Source organism: Triturus cristatus, chromosome 6, assembly GCF_964204655.1.
Source record: "Triturus cristatus chromosome 6, aTriCri1.1, whole genome shotgun sequence".
Classification (NCBI taxonomy): Eukaryota; Metazoa; Chordata; class Amphibia; order Caudata; family Salamandridae; genus Triturus; species Triturus cristatus.
The window spans coordinates 1,501,670,845-1,501,697,921 of NC_140589.1; the positions used below are offsets into that span (position 1 = coordinate 1,501,670,845).

The window sequence follows — 27,077 nt, forward strand, 5'->3', positions numbered from 1 at the left end:
CACCCTGTTCTACGGGAACGCTTTTTCCTGGGTTGAACTGGCAACAGATCATACAGGTACGAACTTTTTGTTTAGCTGCTGCTCGTAAATGTTTATTGAACCAAATGTGTTGGATGCTGTCTAGCATAGCTTTTTCTCCTAGATGCGCTGGACTATGTATAGTGTTAATAATAACTTGGACCATTGAATCAGGAAGGAACCACACAGATTTTTCCTTCGTCATCCATCCTTGGTCCGTTTGAATCCCTCCTAATTCAGTCCATTTCTTTATTTCCTCTGGTGTAGCATGTGTCTGTATGTCAATTACGTCAAGAGCGGGATCTTTAATCGTCATACAATGTGTTGGTGTCGGGACTATTGTCTTTGTCATGTCGGATGTTTGAGTTTGAGCAGTCTGTTTAGCTGTTCTGTCAGCTAGATCATTGCCTTGAGAAATGATATCAGTAACCTTCGTATGAGCTTTACATTTCATAATTGATATTGCAGTGGGTAGATGTATTGCATCTAATAAGGCATGAATGAGGGGTCCGTGCTGAATGTGGGCACCGTGAGAAGTTAAATAACCTCTCTCTCGCCACAGCACGCCGAAGTCATGTACAACTCCGAATGCATAACGTGAATCAGTGTATATGTTGACTTTTTTATTTGCGGCTTGAATACAGGCTTGTGTCAGAGCGACGAGCTCTGCTGCTTGAGCGGACAAGGTATTTATACAATTTGTTTCAATGATTTCAGTGTCTGTTGTGACTGCGTAAGCGGCCACTAACTCTCCTGTATTTGTTCTCATACATGAACCATCTACATACAACGTCAGGTCTGGGTCTGACAATGGGACATCTGTCAAGTCCTGTCTGGGTTTCGTCGTGATTGTAATAACGTCAATACAGTCATGAGCTAGTGGGTCTGTTCCGTTTACTGGTAACAGTGTGGCAGGATTCAATGTGTTACAACGTCTGATTTCTATATGTGGTTGGAACAATGTTAATTCATACCCTGTAAGTCGCGCTATAGTTAAATGTTGTGTTTGCGTTCGATTCACAAGAACCTCTACTGCGTGTGGTACTTGTACTGTCAATGGATGTCCTAACACTATGGCATCGCTTTGTCTGATTGCTAAAGCTGTTGCTGCCACTGATTTCAGGCACGCAGGCAGAGCCTGAGCTACGGGATCTAATGTACTAGAAAAATAAGCACACGGTTTGTGTGATCCTGCTTGTTCCTGTGTGAGTACTGACAAGGCAGTACCTTCTCGTTCTGTAACAAAGAGTGTAAAATGTTTTCTGTAACATGGTGTTGCTAAAACCGGTGCTTGACATAAAGCTTTCTTTAAGCTTTCAAAAGCTTGTGTATGTTCCTGAGTCCAAGGGAGAACAGTCGATGTGGCTGCCTCCTGTGTTGTCAACTGAATGAGTGGTTTTGCTAGAAATGCATACTGAGGGATCCACTGCCTACAATATGAAGTGAGGCCTATAAAAGCCCGCACCTCCTTTTGTGTCTTGGGTATAGGCATGTTAGCTATTAACTGAATGCGGTCGGGTGTAAGCTGCCTTCCCTCCTTGGACAGCGAGTGTCCAAGATAAACAACTCGCTGGACACAGAATTGCAGCTTAGAAGGGGACACCTTGTGCCCCTTTTCGGCTAGAAATTGTAAAACTGTCAGCGATGCTTTCTCACATTCAGGTTCGCTTCTAGCGGTGATCAGCAGATCATCGACATATTGAAGCAGGGCAGTGTTTACTGGCATGTGGATACTGTCGAGTTCTCGTTTCAGTGCTTGGCTATAGATGCTGGGGCTTTCTGTAAATCCTTGAGGTGCGCGTGAGAATTTAAAGCTACGTCCATTTAAACTAAATCCGAACAAGTATTGGCTTTCCGGATCTATAGGGACGCTGAAAAAGGCATTCTTGAGATCAATTACAGTAAAGAATGTTGCTTCAGAATCAATAGCTGTCAGTAATGACGAGATATCTGGGACCACAGGGAATTGTGGCACAATGCACTTGTTTAATTCGCGCAGATCAATAACCAATCGATATACTGGCGGGGCCTTTGGATCTGTTCGTTTAAGAATCGGAATTATCGGTGAATTACATACATTGGAGTCGGTCTCCACAACCACTCCTTGGCCGATAAGCTCGTCAATGATTTGCAGTAAAGCCATTACAGCATCTGGGGGTAACTTGTATTGTCGCATTCGTGGTAGTACCACTCCTGCCTTTAGTGTGACTCGATATGGTGTAATGTTCATGCAACCAACATCTGTAGTGCCTTGTGCCCATAAATGTGTGGGTAAAATCTGCAGTCGGGAATCCATGTCTCGAGACACATAATGACCTTTGAAATCACGTAAAAACAATCTTACTCCTTCCGGAGAACAACATATTATAGCTCCTAGAGCTTTCAGTGTTTTTATACCTAACAAGTTTTCTGGACATGATTTAGTAAGCAATAAATCTGTAGTTCTGGTCAAGGGTCCTATCGTAAGTGGAAGAGGCTGTGATACTTCATTAACAATAGGTTTTCCTGAAAAACCAAGGGAAATATTCTGTGAGCCTGAGAGGGGTGCCCCTGGAACTTCACTATGTTTTATGGTTGTTCGACTTGCCCCTGTATCTAGTAGGAATTTTCTATCTTGGCCTAATAATTCACTATGTACATAAGGTCCTTCTTGGTCTACAGGGACCTCGATAAGGGGTAAGTCAACTTCCCTCTCTAGGCTGTTTCATGCATATCGTTGATAATCAGGATAGTCGTACTGTGCGGTCTGGTACAGCTGTCGTGTCGTGGTTTGTGTGGCAGCAGCAGGCAACGCTGGTGCGGCTGGCACAAACTGTATAGACTGTTGTGGAGCTGGCATGGCCTGTGCATGCTGCGGTGCTCCTTGTTCATTCTGATCCTGTCTAGGTGGCCGTGGTCTTTCTTTTGTAATACCTGTGGCGATATTACGCTTCAGGACTGGGCAATCGTGTATATAATGACCTGGTTGTTTACAGTAGTTGCATGTCCCTTTTATAGGTCCTGCTGAATCACCGGAATGTGTCGTACCCTTTTTATGTCCTTCAGCTGGAACTGTCTGGGAGACTAGCATTTTCATTTTCGTGTCTTTCATGCGTCTTTGTTCATGATCTTGTTCCTCTCTAATTCTATTGTGATGATACTGTAACATTTGTAACATTTGTGATGGGGTGTTACCTTGCCAGGTACTCTCGAATTTTAATACTCTATTCTTCACTTAGGGCAAGGAATTTTCAACTAATTTGGTCACAAACAGATGTGGGTATGATTCGCTACTTGCTTTTATGCCACTATTTATACCAAAACATTTTTCGAATCGGGCATAGAAATCACTAGTGTCTTCATCTTGCTTTTGTTTACATGCTGAGATTGCACCCCAGTCTTCCTTTTTCGTGGTTAGTAAACGTGGCAGTACCTGTACTAGTAAACCTGGTAGTGCTTTAGTTTTGTCCCCAAGCCCCGAACCTGGACCTCGGGCCTTTTCTTCATTTTCTAATGCTGTCCAATCTATCTTTTGGTCTCCCACTTCCCACTCTTTTTCCTTGAGTTTTTCATAAATGCCAGCAGGCATCAATACCTTTAATATTGTCATAATGTCGGGATAGGTATACTCTCCCATGAGTAACATGTCTTTAATTTCTCGGTGAAAACCCGCTGGGTCTTTGTCATGACTGGGTACCACTTTCTTCATTTCCAACAATTCTATTTTTGATATGGGCGTATATACATATACACGTTTAAACTGATTGTCCTCGCCCTTTATTGATGCACTTCTCGTAAGGGATTCTGTCTGTCCATGTAATACATCGGTCTTTCCTTGATGGCCAGTGAATCATGTTCTGGACATACAAAAAGAATGTACTGCTTTCTGGATTCTAGTATTTCCTGAATTAACTTAGTACCTGAACCTTTCCATCTATTCGTGAGTAATTCAGTCAATATATCAGGTAAAGGACCAGGATCTGAATGTTGGCTTTTATATAGTATAAGAAGTTGTTGAATCATATAAATCCCAGCTAAACGCTGTTCATCTGGGGTGAGGTTAAAAAATGTGTGGGCTACTGTATCATCATCATACTTTCCGGGACTGTCAATCCAATGAACGGCTGACCTGGCTAATTCTTGTTCATCCATAGAATCAAGAAAATGATAACCCCTTCGTTCTCGCAGTAATTTGTCAGCGGCTTGGAACGAATGCTCGGGGGACCTCATATTTATTATAGGTGTTTGGAAATTCCTGTTATTATCTGGACATATCGGACGTATCGGGTCAGTAAAGTATCTAGTACTATTACAAGATCTTCCTCTACCTACATAGGCTATGGTTTCTGACTGTCCTGTGGACAGTCCTGATCCTTCCTCCTCCTCGTTTTGTTCAAACTGGTCTACCGCTAATCTCTCTTCGTGTAGGCGTTCTATTTCTTTACGGATCTTTCTGCACATGGCTATTATACATTTTTGCCTGTCATGTCTCCCTTCTGATATGTTCTGGCTCCATCTGGTAAGAGTTTCCATTGTTTCCGGGTCTACCCCCGGTCGGTCTTGATTTCTGATCACACAATTTATGAGGAAACGTAACAGTTCCCCCTGTATCTCCACTTTCTGGTATTCCATAGCTCTGTTAATACTTTCAGAATCTCGCCCTGTTTGGACAAAATGATATATATTATCTAGATGCATAGTCATTCCTGGTAACTTCCCTAAATACACCGCGGCTCGTCTGATACGTAATGATGCCAGGATCATTTCGTCCTCTTTGCCGGGCACAGGGTCATATCTACAATCTACAAGAAGTTCCTTAAGCGTGCGGGAATTTATGAGTTTGGGGGTACGTGGATGTGCTGACTCTTGAAAGGTAAGTTTATTTATTCTGGGTAGCGTAGAAAAAATATTAGTAGCACCTCCGGTAGCCCCGTCTGGGGTATCGGGCGTGAAAGGATTTGTTGAACGCGATACAGCAACTATAGGTGTGGACACAGCTATAGAAGTAGCTGTAGGAACAGATGTGGAAACAGATGTGCTTGCCGGAACTTGTGTCAGGATTTGGTGCTGTAGAGATACAGATACAGGATCTTGGCGTTGAACCTCCCCGGCCAACGGTCTATGTGGGGCGGGGTTAGCGTACTCGGGAGCTGCGTCATCTAAATATGAGGAAAGAAAAACATCTTCTGCGGTTCTAGGATGCCCTTTAGGATGTACCTTTATTGGAAACAATGGGGGTGGCAAGTCTTTTGGTATCCCCGCAGTAGCCTTAGGTAATCCCTCGGCCAGAAGGGGATACATACCCTTCATAAGGGCATGTCTTTGTCTGTCTACTTGTTCTGATTTCACTCGTGTACCTTCTTCAATTAATAGATTTTCTCGGACTTCATTTGAATTCTCTTTACTCTTCTCTTCCTGTCTACGTGCTTTTTCTGTACGTCTATACGATTCTTTACGCCATAATTCGATGGCGTCTTTCTGTGATTGTCTAGCTTTCCTTTTCCATAACTCTTCCTCTACTTTCACGATGCACTCTGCATCCCAGGTCCCAGCTGCGGGCCACCTCTGACTTTCTGGTAATTCCTTAGTGTAGTCTACCCATAGATCAAGAAATAATATAGCGTCTAAGCCGTGTTTATGATACATGAAGTACCCTGGAGTGTCCCTAGGAGGAATAGGAACAGCTTCTTCGAGTACCCCTTTTCTAGTTGTGATCTGTCTTAATTTCGAAAAGAGCGGCATATTGAGAACTGATCTGATACTTGATCTTGAACAAACTTAATACAATAAACACGATAATGAACAGTCATTCATACCACAACATGCAGAACGTATTAACACATTTAACATTTAACATTTAAGTGAGCACAATGATGATACGATCTAAGGGAACTTAATTACTAAACATAATACTCGGCATTTAACTGAATTATTCTGAATTTATATACTAGATATACTAGATATACTGCTAAACAGTACAGATACACTGCTAAACAGTGCAGACCGGATTTGTGTACCCAAACCCGTCTGGACCGGCACAACTTATGTGCACGGCAGAACGCCTCCCCAGTAATGGTACTCACCGGGTAGCTCGGAACGGAAGGCCTCGGAACGGAACTGAACTGAACTGGACCGGACTGGACTCGACTCGACTCGAAAACTTCGGACACGTCAGGACATCGGAAACCTGGTGGGCCTCTGTATACCTCGGATCTTGCTCTCTCAGCTAGGCTCTGGTCGGGATACTTCGCACTTCTCACCGCCTCGTCTGGGTGTTGATCGCAGCCTCAGTCGCCCCCGCTTGACCGGAGGGAGATACAGGAAATCCTGCTGGTACGCGTTGTTGTCCGTCCAGCTGTGGCAGGAGACCGGGCCTGCAACGCACCGCCGGCGCGTGAGATGAGAAAGTGTCCCTGTTCGGGCGCCATTCATGTGGTAAATAATTTAATTACCGGGACTTAATTTGATACAGAAACATAATAGAAATAGCTCAGTAAATAAGAGGCAGAATCCGTGGTATTAGAGGTTCGGAATGGGCTTTATTCCAATGGATGATTCGAATCGGTTGCTCCAAGTTCCATCACCACGAAGGTTCAGGAAGTGAAGTACATACATTATTGATAATTAATCACTTTTATACAATAGGCATTACAGTGAGGCAAAGGCAAGAGGCGTAACAATTGATAGTAAAGATAACATTTCACATGCGTAGCTGAAGGAGGCGTAATTGGGAGTAACAAGAAAACGTCATTGGTTGTGATGTCACATATGGGTGGATCTATGAAATAATTTCGCAATGTCAGCAGAAATACTTGGCAGAAATGCGCGCGCAGCAGCATGACGTGTGATTGACGTGCAGCTAGGGGGTGGAGGGGACTTGACATTTAGCTCTACATGTGGCGACAGATGTCTGGAGGGTCAAGTCAACCTAATCCCAAATCATATCTAATCATCCTATGTTTAAAGAACTAAGTTATCCAAAAGAGAGGCCTTCTTGAAGTAGAATCTTATACTATAATGACTATACTGCCTGTTAGTGCGTGTACAAGCGTCTAAGTGTCTACACTAGATGCGAGGGCAGGAATCTTCCATAGCAACAGGGCTATGAATTACTTGTATAAAGACAGAAAAACCGGGCCTTTGCTCGGTAGCTGGCAGAATGTTTACTTAAACTACTAGACAGGAATGCATTGGGCAGGGATCGGAGCAGATAATTTCGAAGGTGAAATACAGTTCTTGGCAGGCAGCAAGCTGATGTCAGGCATCGTGAGCCGCGCAGGGAATGAGACAAAGTTCATGGTCACAGATGCAGGCTCGGACTGGAGCTTCAGAGACAGAAAGCAAGAAAAGCTTGATGACAGAATCAGGGCCTACTTGCCTGGACTGTAAAAATGGCATAAGTGAACCATATAAAGCCGGTGGCCTTTCATACTTAGGAATGGAATATCCGGCCTATTCATGGCGTATCTGAAAGAGGACATGTTGACGGTGGACGCACATGTGTTTGCGTCTTCATAACTGGAACTGGAGGGAGTATACATGTACTTGTGATTCATACATGAAACCGTTGGGGTCCAAGATAGGGGACATAACTGATCGGAAAAATCCATATTTCCACACTATATCTAGCAATAACAGTTATTATTTTATTATAGATTTTCCTATCGCAATGCAACTCTCTGTTGCTTTCGCTGGTATAGCAAGATTGATCGTGGCCATAAGATAGACAAATGCAAATCCACCTTAATTTAATCAGTGGACGGACGAAATAAGTAAGATTATACAACGGGAATTATCTCTAGCTAAAAAAGCAGCACAGCAGTAAGAAATTGAATATTTCGCTATTGCTTCAAAATATTCATGAAAGAGATAAAGATGCATGCACTTGGGACTCAGATACCTTTACTGAAGATTACATATGGGAGAAACAAGTGTGTAAATATCTGCAAAAACAAAAGTGCTGCAGCTTCACTTGGTAAATTTGATAACCTAACTCACTGAAGGGAATTTATAAAAACTCATGAGGTCTCTTCCCACGACTGTGACAAAGTTTGGAATGTTCACTATTGGTCACAATTTCGATCTAAAGATATCAAGGATAGTAACATGAGGGGCACTATGGAGCTAACCAGTGACTACACTTAGCAGTCTTAAGGTATGTTATGAACCTCATCTCAGTGTAAACTGAAGGACACACAGATCAGATGCATCTCCACTTCAAAGATTTTTAATTTTAAGTATTCAAATAAATGGTGGCGATACGGGTATAGGAGAAGAGACCAACTCTACATGCGAAAAGATAGAAACAAACTACTTATGTACTTAAAGAATTCTGAAAGATGCACAGTTAGGGCGTCATTTACAAGGAATTAATGCAACGCAGTGCCGCAAGCCCTTTGGCTGCACCGCGCTGTGTTAATTCCGAAGCACAGGCATGCGTCATATCTACAACAATATGACGGATCCCTTTGCTCTCCCCTGTGCTGGTGCACAATTTGCTGCCATGCACCGATGCAGGCACTCTTGCACCATAGTGCAAAGGTGCCTGCATTGAGGGCAATGATTGTTCATGTGCAGGAAGGTGTCCCTTCCTGCATATAAACAATCTGAAATAACGTTTTGAAACTTCTATGTGTGCTGCTTAATGCAGCACACATAGAAGTTGAAAAACGTAATTTTTTTTAAATGATTGTTTATGTGCAAGAAGGGACACCTTCCTGCACAAACAATCACAAGAGGCGATTTCCTCGTTCTATGTGTGCTGCAGAATGCAGCATGCATAGAATGAGGAACAAAACGAGGAGAAATGAAAACATTTCTCCAAGTTGTGCCTCCCTACTCCTCCTCGGGGAGGTCTAGCATTCTGACACATTTTCAAGTTTACGATTTCTCGTAAATCTGGAAATGTGGCAGAAGCAATGGGTGTTGCGTGGGAACACCCAAAGCAACACCCATGGCATGCTCCTTTCATACAAAGTGTTGTATGTAAAGGGGCCATATTTACAAGGACACTAAAAGTCATGCAGGGTGGCTTTACGTGTCCATGTAAATATGGGGCAGCATGTCGCGCCTCAGGTGTGTCACAAAAAGTGAAGCACCTGGCGGCGCAAGGGGCTTGTAAACAAGCTCCTAAGTAAATAGGGACTTATTTCCAAGCCCCCTGCGTCACCGTTGCGTCACTTTTCAAATGGGAAAAAGTGACGAACCGGCGGCGCATGGGGCTTGTGAAAAAGCCCCATAAAGTTAAATGAGTAGGCCTAAAACCTAGAGGTTGATGTTAACAGTCAGCTGCATATGGAATGCTACAGCAACATCTAGGTTTTTTAAGCTTTTATGAAAGCATTAAAAAAATTGGGTCAGGGATAGATACCTAAGCTTCTAGACGAGCTTACATAATAGTGTAAGGAAGGTGAAAGAGAAACTCTAGAAAAACCAAGGGGTATATTCACAAGAACGTGTGATAACTACCGCAAGAGGAGCGTGATGCAACTTTCAATATCACATCCCATGGTGGGGAAATAACCCCGTGACAACGTGGGATTCACAACAAGGTGGTAGCATGCGATAGTCTGCAGAAACCGCGGACAATGTCTGCGATAAAACCACCTCAATGGAGATAAAAACACAAACCACAACACCAAAAAACCTGCGATGGGCCAAAGCGTGAAGAGGAAATTCAGCGATAAGCAGCGCCAGGCCTGCAACACACACCTGGCAGGTGGGGAAAATCTCCATTAAAGCAGAAAAAACACTCACACACAAACTGACCTACACCCAAGCACCATGGAGGCAGCCGGAGCAGGCGCAGAGGACGAGCGCAACCCCACCAAGCACCCAGGACGACCATCCTGGGACATCAGGGACAGGGAAGGGCAAGGACAAGAAGAAGAGGAAGACGAAGTTCAGTCTGCAGGCAAACAGAATCATAGTCACAGAGGTGATGGAACACCATCAACAACTCTTTGTCACCTCCAACGTGTCACTGGGCACCAAAACTGCAATATGGCGGGACATCGTCGACAAAGTGAATGCCGTCGAAGAGCACAAGTGGACAATGGACGAGGTCAAGAGGCGATGGAATGACATCAAGCGGCAGACCAAGGAGAAACTCTCCGCCAACCAGAAGGCAGCAATGCAGACTGGAGGTGGGAGCCCAGCGCCACAGCTTGAGCTGGATGACATGGAGGAGCTGGTGTCGACAGTCATCAGTGTGGAGACTGTGGCCAGAGTCGGGGGACCGGACACTGCTTGACAGGACACAACACAACCGCAACAGGGTGAGTGACCACCAGGTACTGGGGGGATGGGTGGAGATGGGCACAATGGCACACATGCACAATCAAGCAGAGCGCAGTGCACACCCACAATGACTCTGGGTCATCGTCCAGATCTACAGACTGTCACAATGTGCAATGCCATGCAGTCTGAATGTCAACCTGTACCATGCGTCTACACACATGTGGACACATTGTAATACACCATCTCCCCTTCACATCGCAGGGGCACCGTCAACACCTCCTGCAGAGCAGTCCCAGCCACTCTTCACAGATGACGAGGATGACAACGCCAGCATCGACACCCAAGCTATCCAAGACATTATTTTTATTTTTTTTATTTTTTTTTATAATTCTTTTTATTAAACCAATTCAACAGTCATACAACAGATGTTCATGAGCAGGCGAAATCCGGTGTAATCGGTCACAGAGCACACATTTCAATATATGTTACAAGCAGTTTTCCACAGCGGTCAGGGGGATACCTGAGCCTCATCAACAGTCTGCCTCCTCGGTGGGGGACACAGATCGCCTCTGTAATGGTTCCAAGCTCCCCATACCTTAATCTACTTTCCGGGGCAGCCCCTGGCAACAAACACCGACTTTTCCCTCCACATGCACCAATCTAGGTCTTCTCTCCACTTCCCCAGCCCGGGAGGCTGCGCCGCACCCTACAACTGCGCGATGTTTCTCTTTGCTATCATGAACGCTAGCGTAGCCCACTGTTGAGTGTACGTGTTGAGGTCGCTGGGTTCCCAGAGATTTAGCAGGCACCTACGCGCCTCTGGGTGAATGTCTACCCCCAGCACTGCTCGCATAACCCGATGCACGTCTCTCCAATACGCTGCTATACGCCGACAACCCCAAAGGATATGAAAGAAAGTCCCAGCGTCTCCACACCCCCTCCTGCACATCTCGCTGTCTGCCCGCCCCATGCGAACCAGCCCGGGGCCCGATACATATGTCATATGCAGAATATGAAGCTGTATCAGCCTAAGTCTGACCTGAGTCGCCACCACCCTAGGGGAGGAGACCGCGTCCTGCCAATCCTCATCGTCAAGTTCAAGACCTTCACTATTCCACTTGCCCCTAAGGTGCACCAGCGGATCCTCCATATTGTTGATCAACTTCCTATAGATGAGGGAAATAGTTTTCTCTGGGATGTGTCCATCTAATTCTCTTATCCAAGACATCATTGACCTCATCTGCCACTCACCTCCAGGCCTAGCTACATCGATAAGACCCCACCCACCACCCAAACCACCCAGCAGGAGGCATCCACAGCCCCGGCACCCTCCCAAGACCTCCAGGAACAACACATGGCCTTCCAACGCAGTGTGCTGGAGTGCCAGATGGAGACGGCTGAGCAGATGCGGGTGGGCTTCAGCATCATGGCTGCAAAACTAGACGCCATCCAGGGGTGTCTATGTCTGCCCCATGGTCTTCAACAAGCCCTGACTGACATCGCTGGAGTCATGACGCGGAGAGTGGCTCTAGCGATGCCAGCCGTGAGCTGGCACACATACAGAGGCTCATGGAGGACATGGTGCAGATGGAGGCGGAAAGGATGACAGCCACCGCTGCACATCATCGAAATGTAGCTGGGATCTATCATGTCCTACAGACCTTCACCATGGCATTGTCCCCACAAGGCGTGGCGCTGATTAATGCTGCTGCCCCCACACCATCCACATCCCTGCCCCCTGGTGTGTCAGTGCCTCCCACTGCGGCAGCCGGATCCACTCAGGGCCCTGATGTGTCAGTGGCACACAGTGTGGCAGCCGGATCCACTCAGGCCCCTGATGTGTCAGTGGCACACAGTGCGGCAGCCGGTTCTGCAACACCCACAGGTGAGGCAGGGCACACACCCGGGGATGAGGACGTGGATGGGACTGTGGTCAGAAGGACCAGGCACTAGCATTCATTACTGCCACCTGGCCTGTTTCTGCTTGGTCCCGCACATGGCCTCACGACCTTCCACTGACCCACGATACACTCCGATGCATTCACCTTGAACAGCGACATGGACTGCCTCTTCCGGATTGATGACCAATAACATGGCGACCAGGCTGCAGACTGTACCCTTCTCTTCAGCAGGACTTGTCATCCCCGGATGGACTCTGGCTGGCCCTTCACAGGCCCATATTGTGTAGTGTGCTGGGCATTGCCCTGAACCGCTCCAGCGGCATAACTGCACTGGATGTGCAATAAACATCCATTGACGCACTGCTGAGTCATGTCTTTAATCAGCCATGTATGTGTAGAGGAATGTAGGGACAGTGATTTCCCTTGTGTCAATGATGCTCATCCTGTGGGATGCCAGTCAGAGGGTGCTACATTGTATTTTGTGTACCGGGTCCCGTGGACACTACAACAGGGACACACGCATCACTCACTTCCTTGTCCGAACCACGCCCAGAGTCCACGTATCATTGTGGCAAGCCCTGCGCTTGTCTGGTGTACGGCAGGCCAGACCACTCCGCTTACGCTCAGAGGGGGGGGCCCTCTTTGCTCCCCGTCACAGGCGAACTCGCTGGTGGTGTGCAGGTCACTGGTCTAGTTGTCAGCATGTCACAGCCACTCCCTGAGGGCAGGTCTGCACGCACACCACACCCATCCGGCACAGGCGTCACAGTCCATGTGACTCCGCCAACATAAGGGACCGACGATGTCACATTCTCCTCTGCCCATGGTGACTGGATGACGGACGTCACAGTTCCCAATAATGAAGGGCACAAGAGTTTTGTTGCGCACAGGCTTAGTGGGATCCCAGGCCTGCGTACGGCACGGGCGATTATCAAGTGGCACTGACTGGGGTTGCCCAGGGTTGGTGGCAACCCAGGCCTGCGTACGGCACGGGCCGACCACCACGGGATGGTGACTTTGGGTTCACTGAGTCAGTGGCACCTTAAGCTGCTGAGGGGATGGGCACCCTGCGATGATGCCCTTTCCCGGTGGTCGGGGCAACTCAGGTTTCGTGTGCCCTGCAGGACCGCAGTGTAGACCAGAGCCAGCGGGCAGCGAGGGCCTACCGCCACGTGGCCACGCTTCTGGGTCACAGACTTAGTGGCAACCATTGGGCTGATTGGGTGTGCAAAAGACACACAATTGATGTATGTAATGCTGAACAAATCAAACTGAGCAGGAGTGCTACCTGCAATGTTGCCGGGTGCACTGATATGTCCTCTGCCATGGAGTATTCAAGAGCCAGCAAAAAACGTGAGACCTGGTGGCCTGCGGAGCGTGGCTGCATGGTGTGGAGGGTGTCATGTCGCGGGCCCCGGGCTTGTGGATTGCAGCGGCACGTGGTTGGACATCCTGTCTACACGCCGGTGGCGGAAGGTGAGCACTGAGGTCTGGGTGTGCATGGGCGGGCATGCTCCGTGGGCGGCGGGTGCCTTTGGGATGCCTCTGCCTGGGTGTGCATGGGCGGGCTGGCACTGTTGTCTTGTGCAAGTGTGTGTACTGTGCCAGTCATGTATCTGGACTCTGTTTCAGATGATGGCTCTGACTCAGATGTGTGTCCTGGTGTACTGCTATACATACCGGCACGTGGTTGGAGACACATTGGTGGCAGCAGGTGAGCAGTGTGGCCTGGGTTCGCAGGGGCGGCTCTCTCACTTTCTCTCTCTCTCTCTCTCTCTCTCTCTCTCTCTCTCTCTCTCTCTCCTTTCTCTCTCTCTCTCCCCCTCTCTCTGTCTCTCTCTCTTCCCCTCTCTTCTTCTCTCTCTCCCCGCTCTTCTTCTCTCTCTCTCTCGCACCCTCTCTTCTTCTCTCTCTCTCTCTCTCTCCCCCCTTCTCTTCCTCTCTCTCCCCTTCGCTCTCTCTTTGTCCTTTGATGTGCGGAGGACACCACTTCTCATCATGTTTTTGTCTTGCAGGCTGTGACCTACGGACTGTCGCGTGGGGAGCCGCCACATGTCTTCATTTGATTTCGGTGTTCATTTTAATAAAGTTTTATTTGTTGCTTCGAAAGTGAATGTGTGATGCTCATTTCTGTGATGACACATGCATTTCAACTGTTGTGATTGTGCGACATCATGCAGAATATTTAGTACATGTTTTTGTGTAGCTGATGTGGCATGTCTTTGTTGGGGGGGTGCCAGGGAGGGGTGGTCCGGGGGGTGGTGTCGGTGGGTGTTGTGGCCCTCTTGAGTGTCCGGGCCACGTGATGTGTGGCTCCATGGCATCTGTTGCACTTCCGATGTGGCCCTGGGCTGGTCTCCCTTTTGTGGTGCAGGCTGCCATCCGGCTTAACACCAGGTCAGAGCAGGTGTAGATTTCCTGGTGCTAACGCGCCTTATCGCCGGTTACGTGTCCTTATCGACGATCTGGCTGGTCGTTGAGAATGTTGTGGTGTAGTGTTGTTGAGGCATTTGGCACGGCATCGCCTACTCTGCATCTCATTAGCGCTAGTTGCGGGGATCCTCTGTGGCGATATTTTTTGCGGCAGGTATCGCGGGTAAACTGGTGCTGTGGGCTGTTAGCACCAGCTTGTAAATGGGGAGGTAAATGTATCATGACTTTGGCTGCGATAAAGTGCCGTTAATTCGGCGATATCTCCTTGTGAATATGTCCCCAACTGTGGTACAAAAAGGTATGGTAGAGAAACCACGAGGAAGGAAAACTATATGTCCCTCATAAACACAGAATTCCCATTTTTTTCGGGAGACCGAGTTACAAAGCAGGTTGAGACTTCAGGATGTGAAGTCATTTTACATATGGTATTACCAAAAACTCTTTGTTTTGCATGGGCATATTTGTCAAAACGGGGAATTCAGTAATAACCTGTGGAAATCCACACGGAAACACTGGTTTCCACCTTAATCTCCCATTCCGTGGCAAAAATGCATACTACTGCATTAATTCCATTCCTAGTGGTATTGGTAATTCTGGGTTTAGATTTAGTGTTCCGTCATAACTTTGAAAGAGATATGAACTATGCAGTGATGGGCTTATAACTGCATTTTACCTAACATATAAATATAAAATAGCTCCTAAATACAGCAAATATTTCAAAATGCAAAAAAAAGACTTATATTCTAAATCTTTCACAGCACTCTCCGTGATCTGTAGTGACCCCAAAATTCTGAGAAAAGGAATTGCTGTGTAATTATTGAAGTGTCTCAAAAGCTTTTTCCCCACTGGCCATTTGAACTTTATTAAAGACAAAAGCACAGTAATTAAATTAAAATGGCTGTTCTGAAGACCTATATCGAGGGCCACTGGAATTTTGCAACAAGGGAAGACCTAATTATGCAGGAAGATTCACTAAATGATGTGGCGTGACGCAGCATATTATTTTGTCATCGTATTCATTATTTTGTCATGTTTACACATGTTGACCGTACCTGAGCAAAGGTTTTATTTAATTAATAACATAAGACCCAAGTACAACAATAAGCAAGTGAGAGGTGACCAGTCAACCTTTGAAAATGGCCTTCCACTGCGCCACAACACTTGTCGCTGTGTTTTTAGTAACTTTCATTATTTGAGCTAGAAGGATTTCTTTTTTTTAAAAATCTACAATTCATGTAGCCAATTATAGATCATAGTTTATGTAGCAAATGCAGCCAATCTTGAATTATGCTGAAAACGTTGCAAATGTAGAATTGCATATTAACATAAACTGAAAAGATGCAACGATTTGTGACATGGAAAATCTCCCATAATCTACTGGGAAGAAACACGGTATAGGAAATTTGTACATTATAGCACCTGTGGCATATCAACTAGATAAAAGTGCAATTATTGCAGCAAAGAACCAGATGTCCTCTCCTATTGGTGAAATAATAGTCTAAAACATCGCATGGAAAAAACCCAAGGAAGGGACCAAAGTTCACAAATGAGACGGCTTCTCATCATTGATATTTGTGAAGGAAGAAACTGGTATGGAGAGGTATGGGTTAACCCAATAATCTACATCCTCCCTATCACGCAGAAACCTATGATTGAACTATGGCTTGCCGCCTGTGACCATGTGAACAGGAAAACAGTGCATAAGAAGGATCTCAGCAGCATTAGGCAGAACTTCAAAGTGGAAAAAACAGTACACCAAATGAACAACAAAATGGAGTGGTCTGATGTGGCCTACCAGAGGTGGAAAGGTGAAGGAAGCTGCTGCTACGCATATAGAGAGTGGCAAGAGTGTGGCAGGGGAAGTTATCACACAAATGGAGTGGGAGGTAATAGGTGGGCAAAGAACAGCTGATGGAGCCTGTAGGAAGGCTGTAACAATGGCAAGCAAAATTGGGATGTGTAGAGCCCTCTGTGAAAAAGTGGACTGAGCTTTATAAAGGAGAGAAATGGAATCTAGAAGACGCCGGGCCTTATTTAGAGTTTGGTGGACTGGAGCGCCTGTTAAAAAAGTGGTGGATATCACGTTGACCATATTTAGAGTGCCATTGACATCAATACACTGTTAATACAGCAGAAGTTTGTGGATGTCCCTCATCAGCCCAATTCTAAATCAGGCTGTTAAATTTGTGGAGCAGTATTAAAATTGGGGGACCTGTAACACACAATACCACCAGCTGAAAGCCTGATATGTTTGTAAAGTATGACCCTGTGAACTGTAACTCTTTCCCTTTGCAAATAAAGTTTACGCTGTGTTGTTTTTTAACAAAAGTTGTGTCACAAGATATTTCAGAATTGACATTTACTTTACATCGACAATTTGAAATCAATATTCTTGCATTTTAAAACTCTCAATTACAGATGAGTGTTATTGGCAGTTGTTAAACAGTTGTAATGTTACTTTTGCAAAATTGTCAACATTCGAAATACTTACTGTGTGTAAGAAAGTTACTACTCAGATCTAGTTCTGTGAGGTTAATCATTTTTTTCATGGCGATGCCATCTGTTGCCTTTACTGCAAATGCTGAGTCCCCAATACCATCTTCAGAGCCACTCCCCAACAAAGAATTAGATAAGTCTAGGGATCTTAGGGATGGAAAACATGAGAAAGCAAGTGGAGTAATTTTTGGCAGTTGATTTCCGGCCAGTGATAGCCACTGGAGTTGTGGCATGTTGTGGCACGCTGGCACAGATGACAGCAGATTATAGCTCAAGTCTAGCCCTCGTAGGGTATTAAAAACAGCCCCGGTCCAGTTAAGCTGCTCTATAGCGTTGTGGCTAAGCACAAGAATCTGCAGCTCAGGGAGGTCTAAAATCTTCTGGAACTCTATCACGCGTAGGTTATTGTGGCTGAGATCCAAACTTGTGAGTGTCCTTGGAAGGCCAGGGGGAAATTCCGAAAGAAAGTTATGGACCATGGCCAGCTTGGTCAAGGCCCCATTACTCATTTCAGGAGGGGTGGACTCATTTTTGCTCACGTCAGTATCGTTCAATTTGAGTAGAGTGAAGATTCGGTCATGTTCATCTTTGCCCAGTAAGTATTCAACGTTAGCTGAGGCTGTCACCACTTTCCAGGCTATCAGCATCCCGGGCAGGAGGATAAAAAACATGTTTTCTTGTATTGGAAGCAGAACTCTGGAAGAGGCAGAAAAATGTAATTAAAATTTAGTAGTGACCATCGCTCAAAAAAGAGTAGTACATTTGTGCAAGTAGAACCACGTTTATCACATTTAAGATGAGTGCAAATGTTGGCCATGAAGTGAGTGCTTCCTAATTGTTCTGACATGCAAAGTTAACGGAGAATGAATTTGGAAATGCTGCTCTTAATTGCTGATAGTGAACAGCAATAGAGAACTCATTTCTTTCAATATGATTCTTCTGGAGATGGATGAGGAAGGGTTTTATTAATCAATTTAAAATCATAGGTGACATTGACTTATGAGGTATAAAAAAGCGCAATGCATACAAGGAATAAGCCCCTGTATGTGTCCCTTTACTGAAATGGGGAGTGCTGGCTCTTTCATTTTGAAGGTCAGTGACAGTGCAGAATCCTCATGGTACAAGTGTGTATATTGGGTAAGAAACATTACACACAAAAGGTAAAGCCTCGAGTGGGTCTTGATGACTCTTCCTCCTCAACTTTGACGATAAGTAGCATGTTCATCTGTGTGCATGTAGGAAGTATATATAGACAATGCTACCATAACATATTTAGAAGTTATAAACCGGCATATTTGACCAGAACCGTACTCCTTGAAATAAGTGAATATTAATCTCATTAAAGACTGAATGTCAATCTCATTAATTATGTGAATTTCATGAACAAGGTTAATCTAGATTGTATCATGGTGGCAACATTTAAGCTGCATTGGTAGCAATAGGTGCCTGTTCCTGCACAAAAACAATTTCCCCACTACGCAGGCACCCGTGCACCAGTTTGTGCACCAGCGCAGGGGGAATCACAGATATGCAACATATTGTTGTGAATATGTCGCATCCCTGTTTTCAAAACTAGCACAGTGCAGCAATATGACTTGTGGCACCACGCTGCGTTAGTTTCTTCTAAATCTGCCCCAATGTTTTTTGGTGGTGGGCAGTTTTGCAGAAGGAAACATTCTAGTTGCTTAAAGTGAAATCAGAATAGCAGGCAACTCACCTGAAAACACTATAAAATAAAACATGTGCATGCAGAATAGACACCCCTGTTGTTTGCAAAATGTGTTTACTGATTTCTTCTCACACCCAATTACAAGGACAAGAGTGACAGATACCAAGTGAAACATGCTTAAGGATTCCGATACTGGAATAAAATGGTAATCTCATTAAAACAAAGTGTAAACAAAACAGCTGTGGTGCATGGTAGATCTGGGTCTGTACTACAAAGCCCATTGTCAATACTCCGGACCAGATAGCAATAATATTATGAATCAAACAGTCATTCATAAAGTAGCATAGAGGCATACCGCGACCCTACTGCATTCTAGAACACCTGGAGTCAGAGGAGCCCCATAAGAGTGTTTCCAAACTCACAGATGCCTGTTATGACTCTAAGGCACAGGAGAGACACTCCTGCTGTTCGGTTGTGTCTCTGAAGTGTTAAGGAACAGAAGCTTCACGTGGGTTGCTGATTCTATGTCATCTAACATCCTGACAATGACAGATTCCGAAAGGAGTGGTCCCTTTTAGCAAACGGAGGCAACACACATACCTGCGTCATTTTAAAGATGCCATTATGATTTGGTTCTTGGCGATGGTTATGAAACAAGTAAACTGGTCTTCAAGGCCCATCCCCCAACATCAGTACCTCATGTTTTGTGAAACAGACTTATTTGTAGTTGGAGGCAAAGCACCAAGACACAATAGTATGAAGTCAAACCAACTGAAATATGTATATTTAAAATACTTTTAGTAATGGACCCGATTGCCAAATGTAAAGTATGTTGTAGAAGTAATTTTACAATAAAATGTACCTCTTCATGCCTACCAGGATTCCATAAAGCCATCCCTGGTTGGCCTAGATGTATTTACGAGTACAGATTTGTCAACCAGGTAAATCCCAGGCCATACCAGGTGAGTCCGGTCAAAACAGAAGCAATGACTGAGCATCTTCCAATCCCCTGCATCCCTTGCACATGGCTAAGGAACTCTGGCTCACATCAATGGGAATCAGCCTTCGACCAGTACCCCTCGGTTCTCAGCCTCGGCCTTCAATTGGGACTTCTTGCTATGAACTTTTGCATCTGCCCTTCCTGCCTTTAAGCGTTCCTCTGATAGCTCCTGCACTTTTGCACTGGCACTTTGACAACTAAAAAGACTTTTGATAGCCGCAGGCGCAAATCAGGTTTTATCACTGATATTTATGGTTTTATTTTTTCTGTAGCATTGCTAATGTACAGGACCTCTTTTCCGTGAGAAATTATTTGATTCCAATGCATGCACAACACAGCATTTCTAAAGTATTTAATGTTTAATTGTCGGTGATATTATTGCAATGGTTTTTAAATAACTGTGCAAATAATCAAATAAATAAATAAGAAATATCAGTCGCATTCTAAGGCATAGTTTGCCTTTGAAGTTTGAGAGCATCTGTAAATATGGACATTTGTGGCTATCGCAGTTTTACATCACACCAGGGCTGTATTGGGAGCCCTTCCAGGATAAATGGACAGTGGATAATGGATCACCCCAGACTTTGTGGGGGAGCTGACGAGAATTGTAAAAATATTTTCCCTGCAGAGGAGAAAAAAAAAAGAAAAAATGCACAGGTGGCTACAATTTCCCCTCAGAGGATTTCTACACAAAGGAGAACTCTATATAGAGAGAGCAACAACCCTTTGGAAGTGTGACATGACATTCCCAAAAGTGAGCCTAGTAGCCTGCCCGAGGCTGTGAATCGCAACAAATACTAAATCTGCACCTGCATGCATACAAAAATCTACAGTTTCAGGTTTACTACTTTTTCATCAAGTGGGCCAAATATTTTCAAAGTACATATACAGGATTATGTTTATTAAAAAAACTAGTCTACTCATATCACTACTGTAGGTTGGTGAAATATTTTTGTTTGTAAACAAGAAAAGAGTATAAACAAAAAGCAATATCAGGAACGCAAGGGTATATGATTACTGAGATTATGTAACAGTTTTAAAGTTACTCAGTTTCTTTGCTGGCTCGAATGCATTTGATATTAAGTATGTAATAAGCAGTCAATGTGTTTTTTACATTTAGGAATGATGCTAGGGATAATTATGTGATTTGTGTGCAGCCAATTAGACTTAAGCTACCAAAATGTAACATAATGTAGCTGCAGTAAGAATGTAAATAAGAAGTCTTCAAACCTTTGGATGCCGAGACCCCCCTGTCAAAGTTTTCAGGCGTAAAAACTCACTCTTGACAAACGTTTCTGGAACTTGGTACTCCTCAACATCGACAACCATAAATGCCCCCAATTCCTGAGTCAAATCATTTTCACGGTGGGGAAATATTATTAAACAGTGTTTAGAAAACCAAAGGTTTGTGGGTGACTGTGGTTCAGAGGCTTATTACACAGTTCAAGCAAAAAGTCCCCATAAAGAATTGTCCAAAAATGCACAATGACGTGTTATGTTTCCCAAACAAAACATAATTTGACCAAAATTATTTGGATGAGAACACCTTTCTGAACTAATGTGATGATTGTGCCAGTTTTTCTCCAGAGAGTTGGTCAATCTGTGGATGTATTCTTGCTTCTGCCATTCTCAGGTTGTGCTCCACTTCAAGTCTTCAACAGTAGTTCGTTATTAATACTGCTAATGCTGAGAACCCAATCTCACATACATTTGATGAGCTAAAAGGCAGAAGAGTCTTGACTGCAATTTTTGACAAACCTGAATGTTCTTCAGACACTTTCAGCCAAAGTACCTCCAATGAGATTTTGCTAAATTGCATCTGGAGAATGTGGTCTCTCTGGACCTCAATTAACGTCTTCCCGAAGGTGCACTGGAAGATGAGTACCTGCATCCACTAGAAAAGGTTGAAAGACCCAGTCATTGACATGATCAGTGTCCTCAAGGAAGTTCTTTTCTAAACTGTCCCTGAGAAAAGTCAAGGGATTTATTATTACCTCAGCAGTACTATCAGGTTCATATCCTGTGTCCTCAAGAGCTTCTGCTAAACATGGGAATGCCATAAGAAGGCCACCTTGAATTAGTATTCTCTACAACTCCAGCTTCTTCTTGAAGGCAGATTTGTTTTGTACATGGCGAAAGATGTACTTTCAGCTCCTTGTAAAGACAAATTCAGCAAATTCAATTTATCAAAGATGTCTGCAAGGTATGCTAAAAGCAGAAGTCAACGGGGATTACACAGCTGTTCTGATTTGTAGGGGTCCAAATCAAGAAGAAATTTTCATACTTAATTTCTCAATTCAAAAATGTGATTCAGAGCCTTCACTCTGGATAACCATTGGACATCTGTATGGAAAACCAAACTATCCTGTACAGCTCCCATTTCTGCACATAAAATTACAAACAGACGAGCTCCAGTGGAGTAAGCCTTTATGAAATTAACAATTTTCACAGCAGAATTCAACACATCCCCAAGCTGTCTATCCATGTTTCGGACTGCAAGGGCTTCCCGGTGTATCATACAGTGGGTCCATTGAATATGAGGAGCCACTTTCAACACTTTGGCTTTTAAGCCTGCCATAGCCCCACACATGGATGTAGCAGCATATGTATAGATCCCAACATAGCTATCTCATTTTAAGCCATTGGAACACAGGAGGTCAAGGAGAATATCAAACAGGCTGATGTAGTTGCCTATCTCTTGGTTGGTTTACAGAATACAAAAATCTTCCAATATTACAGTTCTGTGGCAGTATCAGACATAAGCAATTAAATGAGCTTCTTTAGAGAAGTCAGTCAGTCGCTTCATCCAATTGCAAAGCTAACAAACTCAATTCAAGCATGCTATGAGTTGTCTGTGGATATCCTCTGACATGTCAGAGATGCGGCGGCAAACTGTTGTATCTGAGAGGGGTACCATTTTAAACTTCTCTGCTGCTTTTTCACCAAGCAATTGTCCTGACAATGTCAAGATTTGCTTTTTGTTTTTGACAATGTGGTATGACACTTGGCAAGGTGCTTTCAAGGCATTTGTTGGATTGGAGACCACATTTTTCACAGTGTTTTTTTGGTGGATGATGTCTTCCAGCTTTCTGTCAAAAATCTGGCACAGTATTCTTTTCTACCAGTGACCCTTTTTTAGTTTCCAAGTGGTGCTTTAATTTGTTTGATTTCAGACTTTCGTTAGCCAAGGTCATACCACACACTATGGCCTAATTTCGCCATTTATTTTGCCATTTATGACACTGTTCAAGTAGGAGGCATCATACGTCCTACTTTTTGCAGCTCTTTTCACGCCACCTGTTTTAGCCTTTCGTTTGAGTGCCCTGCCATCTATTGACAGCAGGAAACGATCCATGTCAAATGAGTGTTTGACCTATGATACAAAATTCTAAAGTTCAATATTAATGAATACCACAGGCTTGCTGCTGCATGCGGTTTAGCTGTCTTTTTTTAAACTCTTTGCAGTTCTCAAAATGTCTTAAGAAATCTTCTTATCTGGGATGCATAAAACACAATAACACATTACGTTCCATCCACATGCTTAAAACAGAATTTGCAGCTGGTCCTGGCTTCCTTACGTGAGTAGACCATGTGAGTCATTACCAAAGTTCCCCTTCCCTTGAGAGCACATGCATTGATAGCAATTGGTAACATGGGTGGATGACATGCTTAGAATCCACCTCCTACCTGCTAACAAGATCAGAAATCTTTGCATGACCAACTTAGCATTCCATCGTTCTTAGGTCAGTAAATTGAGTAATATGAAACTGAGTAAGAGTAACCTTGGTTATTTGCAAAACTTAGAAAAAGTAAAACTGCAAAATAAAGTACTATGAAAATACCAATAAGATATTTTACATTTACTTGTAAATTCTACAAAGCACTGTACTAACACAAATCAAAAGCAAACCAAAATCGGCAATGTGTTAATAAAAAACAAAATATAATGACCCGTAACTCTCCTGATCAATGTACCTGCTGGACAGAGATGGAGTTTTGTCTAGTCACTGTTTTGATTCACGATATAGTCGCACAGATGGTTAAAGTGCCTACTGTGAAACATGTGTACCATACACAAAATTGAATTTTATATAAATAGCTCAATGGGTTACTGCCTTTGTTGCATAGATTCTTCTGTTACTAAGTTAAAATCCTAATGTAGCACACTGAGGAATGAACTGGCAACAAACAGCTGCATGCAAGACATAGGTTAGAAACATATGTTTTCCCCTGTCTCTCATTATCCTGAGGTTGGTAAAAAGTGTGTCTTTGGGGTGAAAATACACTCTTATTAGTAAAGCCAACCCCAAGCACAATGTTACATTTTACATCTTGAGTTTTTAATTCTCCTGATCAAGCACTCTTAAAATATAATGTCTACCCGAAAGGATGACATGTGACTGCTACACCTAATAGTCCTCATTGTCTTGTGCAACATTTCCTATATGTTGTTTACACACGCATTATTCATTGTCTCTGCATATGTGTGGGGTGTGAAGTGCTTTGTCACCCTACATTGGTATGGGTAGCGCTATAAAAGATATGAAATACATGCGAGGGAAGGGCTATGGAAAGATGAGGGGCGCTGTTGGAGTGTTTAGTGAGGAAATCCCTGGAGAAGAGGCCAATAGGGGTGCCAACAAATATTGTTGCATTGGGCATGACCAGAGCTAAAGCCCACCCTTCTTGTAAACACCCACCCGCCCACCATGCAACTCTGGCATTCCAACCCACTTGGGTTGCAATCTGACTGGTTTGTTACCTTCCTGATATGTATTTTTAAGTCAAGGCCAATAAAAACATTGGGGAAAGGAGTGAAATCCAGTATTTTTCTCGCTTGAAACGTATCTAAAACAGCAAACACATAAGGAAATAAAGTTAAAAGTATTTATGAGCTGGCCAAACCATTTCAGATTGATAACTGGAGGAACCAGAGGGATGACTGCCATGTTACAAAATGGTCCTGGCACTTGTACATGATTTCTTTTTACCCACCTGCTCTTGGCTGCTACTAAAAGCAAAAGTAAACAAGTGCCCGTATTTTTTTCCAAGAAAGGTGGCAACCCTGCAACCCATAAGTGAGTGACACTCAGAATTACAATTGTTCATGAATACAACCAAGCAATTAAAACTTTGGAAATAGATAAATAGCAGAATTTGAAACAAGAGTAATCTTCAAGCATATCTACTGAATATATGTTTTTCTCAGAAAATGAATAGCAGTTTTCTTTTGACAGTCACATTATTAGCATGTCTACCTGTACTCACTGTTGGAATTCTTGGTGTACATTGCTAGGTATAATGGCTGTAATGCATGTGCTGTAACTTTAGTGCACGACATCCGAGGAGAACCATATTATATTTCATGGGATGCTGACGGTTTGGCTTTTACAGCTGCATGGAATTGGAGGTTACTGAACATCATTTATCAGAATTAAAACATACCATACAATCATTAATGGTGCACTATAAGGTCCAAGTGGGATGATTATATTAATTCCAGGGGAGAAAGCAGTCCCTTAATCTTCTTTCACATCGTATTTCTAAACTGGTTTTTATTTTAAATATTATGAAAACAGACACTTCTAATTTAGGAAAAAAATGACTCTTGGTGATATTATTCTATGTTACCTGATCAGGAGATGCAAGGGAGTAGCCAGAAAATTAAAATCACCCCTTCTCTGAACTGAAGTGCAGATGCCGGCATTCAAGTGAAGCAAGTGAGCCGAACCCTCCCTGGAATATCTTTCTTGACTCTTCCATCCCTGCATCTATCCATTCATTCTTTCACCCTTCCACCCACTATTCCACTGTTACACTGTCATCCATTCATTCTTCCATCTATCTTTCAGTCATTCCCCATTTCATCCATTCATCCATCCATCCATTCATCCACTCTGCAACCCATCAGTGCCTGAATACCCGCATGGTGACAAGTTGTGCTCTACAAATCTACTGATTGACTGATTGATCAGTCCACCTTGCCATCCATCGATACACTGTTCCACTCATTGATCCATCCACTCTGCCATCTATCCATTTTTTCATCCACCCATCCATCGAATCTGCCATTCATCCATCCTTTCACTTTGCCATCCATCTATGCATCCACTCTGCCACCCATCCACTCTGCCATCCATCCATCTCCTCCGCCATCCACTCACTCATCTTTTCATCCACTCATCCAGCCACTCACTCATCCTTTCACCCATCCATTCACCCATCCATCCCTTTACTCTGCCATCCTTTCACCTGTCCATCACCATACCCATCCATCCATCCCTTTACTCTGCCATCCTTTCGCCTGTCCATCCACTATCCACCCATCCATACATTTACTCTGATATCTTTTCACATGTCCATCCACTATCCATCCATCCCTTTACTCTGCCATCCTTTCACCTGTTAAACCACCTATCATGTCACTCATCCATCCAATTCTTTACTCTGCCATAATTTTACCTGGCCATCCACCTATTCATTCATTCAGTCATCTATCCACCCATCCCTATGCGTTGACATCCTTTCAATTGTCCATCTACCTTTCATTCACTTATCCTTTCAACCACTCATTCATCCACATATGCATTCACCCACAGCATCAACACGGGAATGGGGTTTCATAGCCTATTGTACAGGAAAAGAATTTACAGTGGCAGACTTCACTCTCAACTTTGTCATGGGAATGTGTAACTAAAGCAAACTCAACTGGTGAATGCTTCCTCATGAACTGTCATGACCTTTAGTTTTCTTAAAATCTCAAGTATTTTCAAAGCAAATCATTAGTACGTGTATTTTCGCATTGGCAAGTGGATCTTACATGCCTGCCAGTTGTAAGTAACAAAGTGTACAACTTCCATCAACTTACCATCTCACTAACTGTTAATCAGGAGTTTAGCCTCAGACATACTGGTCTTTAACCAGAAAGCAAAATTGTTAGCATATTCAAAATATCTTCAAACTATTTGTACCAAAGCACTCTGATGTCCGGAGCCCTTGCCCCAACTCCCCTAACATGGTTCAATAAGGTAAAGAGATTGGAATGCAATTTTCGTATTATTTCTTTTAGCACATCACGTTGCCAGTCATATTGTCAGCACACATAGCAGCACACAAAAACATGAAAAGAAAGTAAGAATATTGAAAGGAAGGGTGAACAGAAGGGAGTATGGATGAATAAGTTGGTGGTTGAATGAGTACATGGATTGATAAGTGGGTGAAAGGATGAGTGAAACAAGACTCAGAAAACAAGCATTGGCATAGCCAATAGGTCTCGCCTTTGAGACCTTATAAGTGTTTAGCTAGAGCTATTGGCTTTGCCAATGTCTTTAAGATATGGTGT

At 43.9% G+C, this 27,077-nt stretch overlaps 1 protein-coding gene across 2 annotated transcripts in view; it reads right to left on the reverse strand.

Moving 5' to 3' along the window:
• The window catches only part of LRRN4 (leucine rich repeat neuronal 4), a 169,562-nt gene that overhangs the window by 92,579 nt on the left and 49,906 nt on the right, over window positions 1-27,077 (reverse strand). For both annotated transcript variants that reach the window (XM_085612636.1, XM_085612637.1), the window contains one exon: window positions 17,062-17,762. In XM_085612636.1, the coding sequence (XP_085468762.1) occupies window positions 17,062-17,762 (701 nt within the window). The remainder of the gene's footprint in view (window positions 1-17,061; window positions 17,763-27,077) is intronic.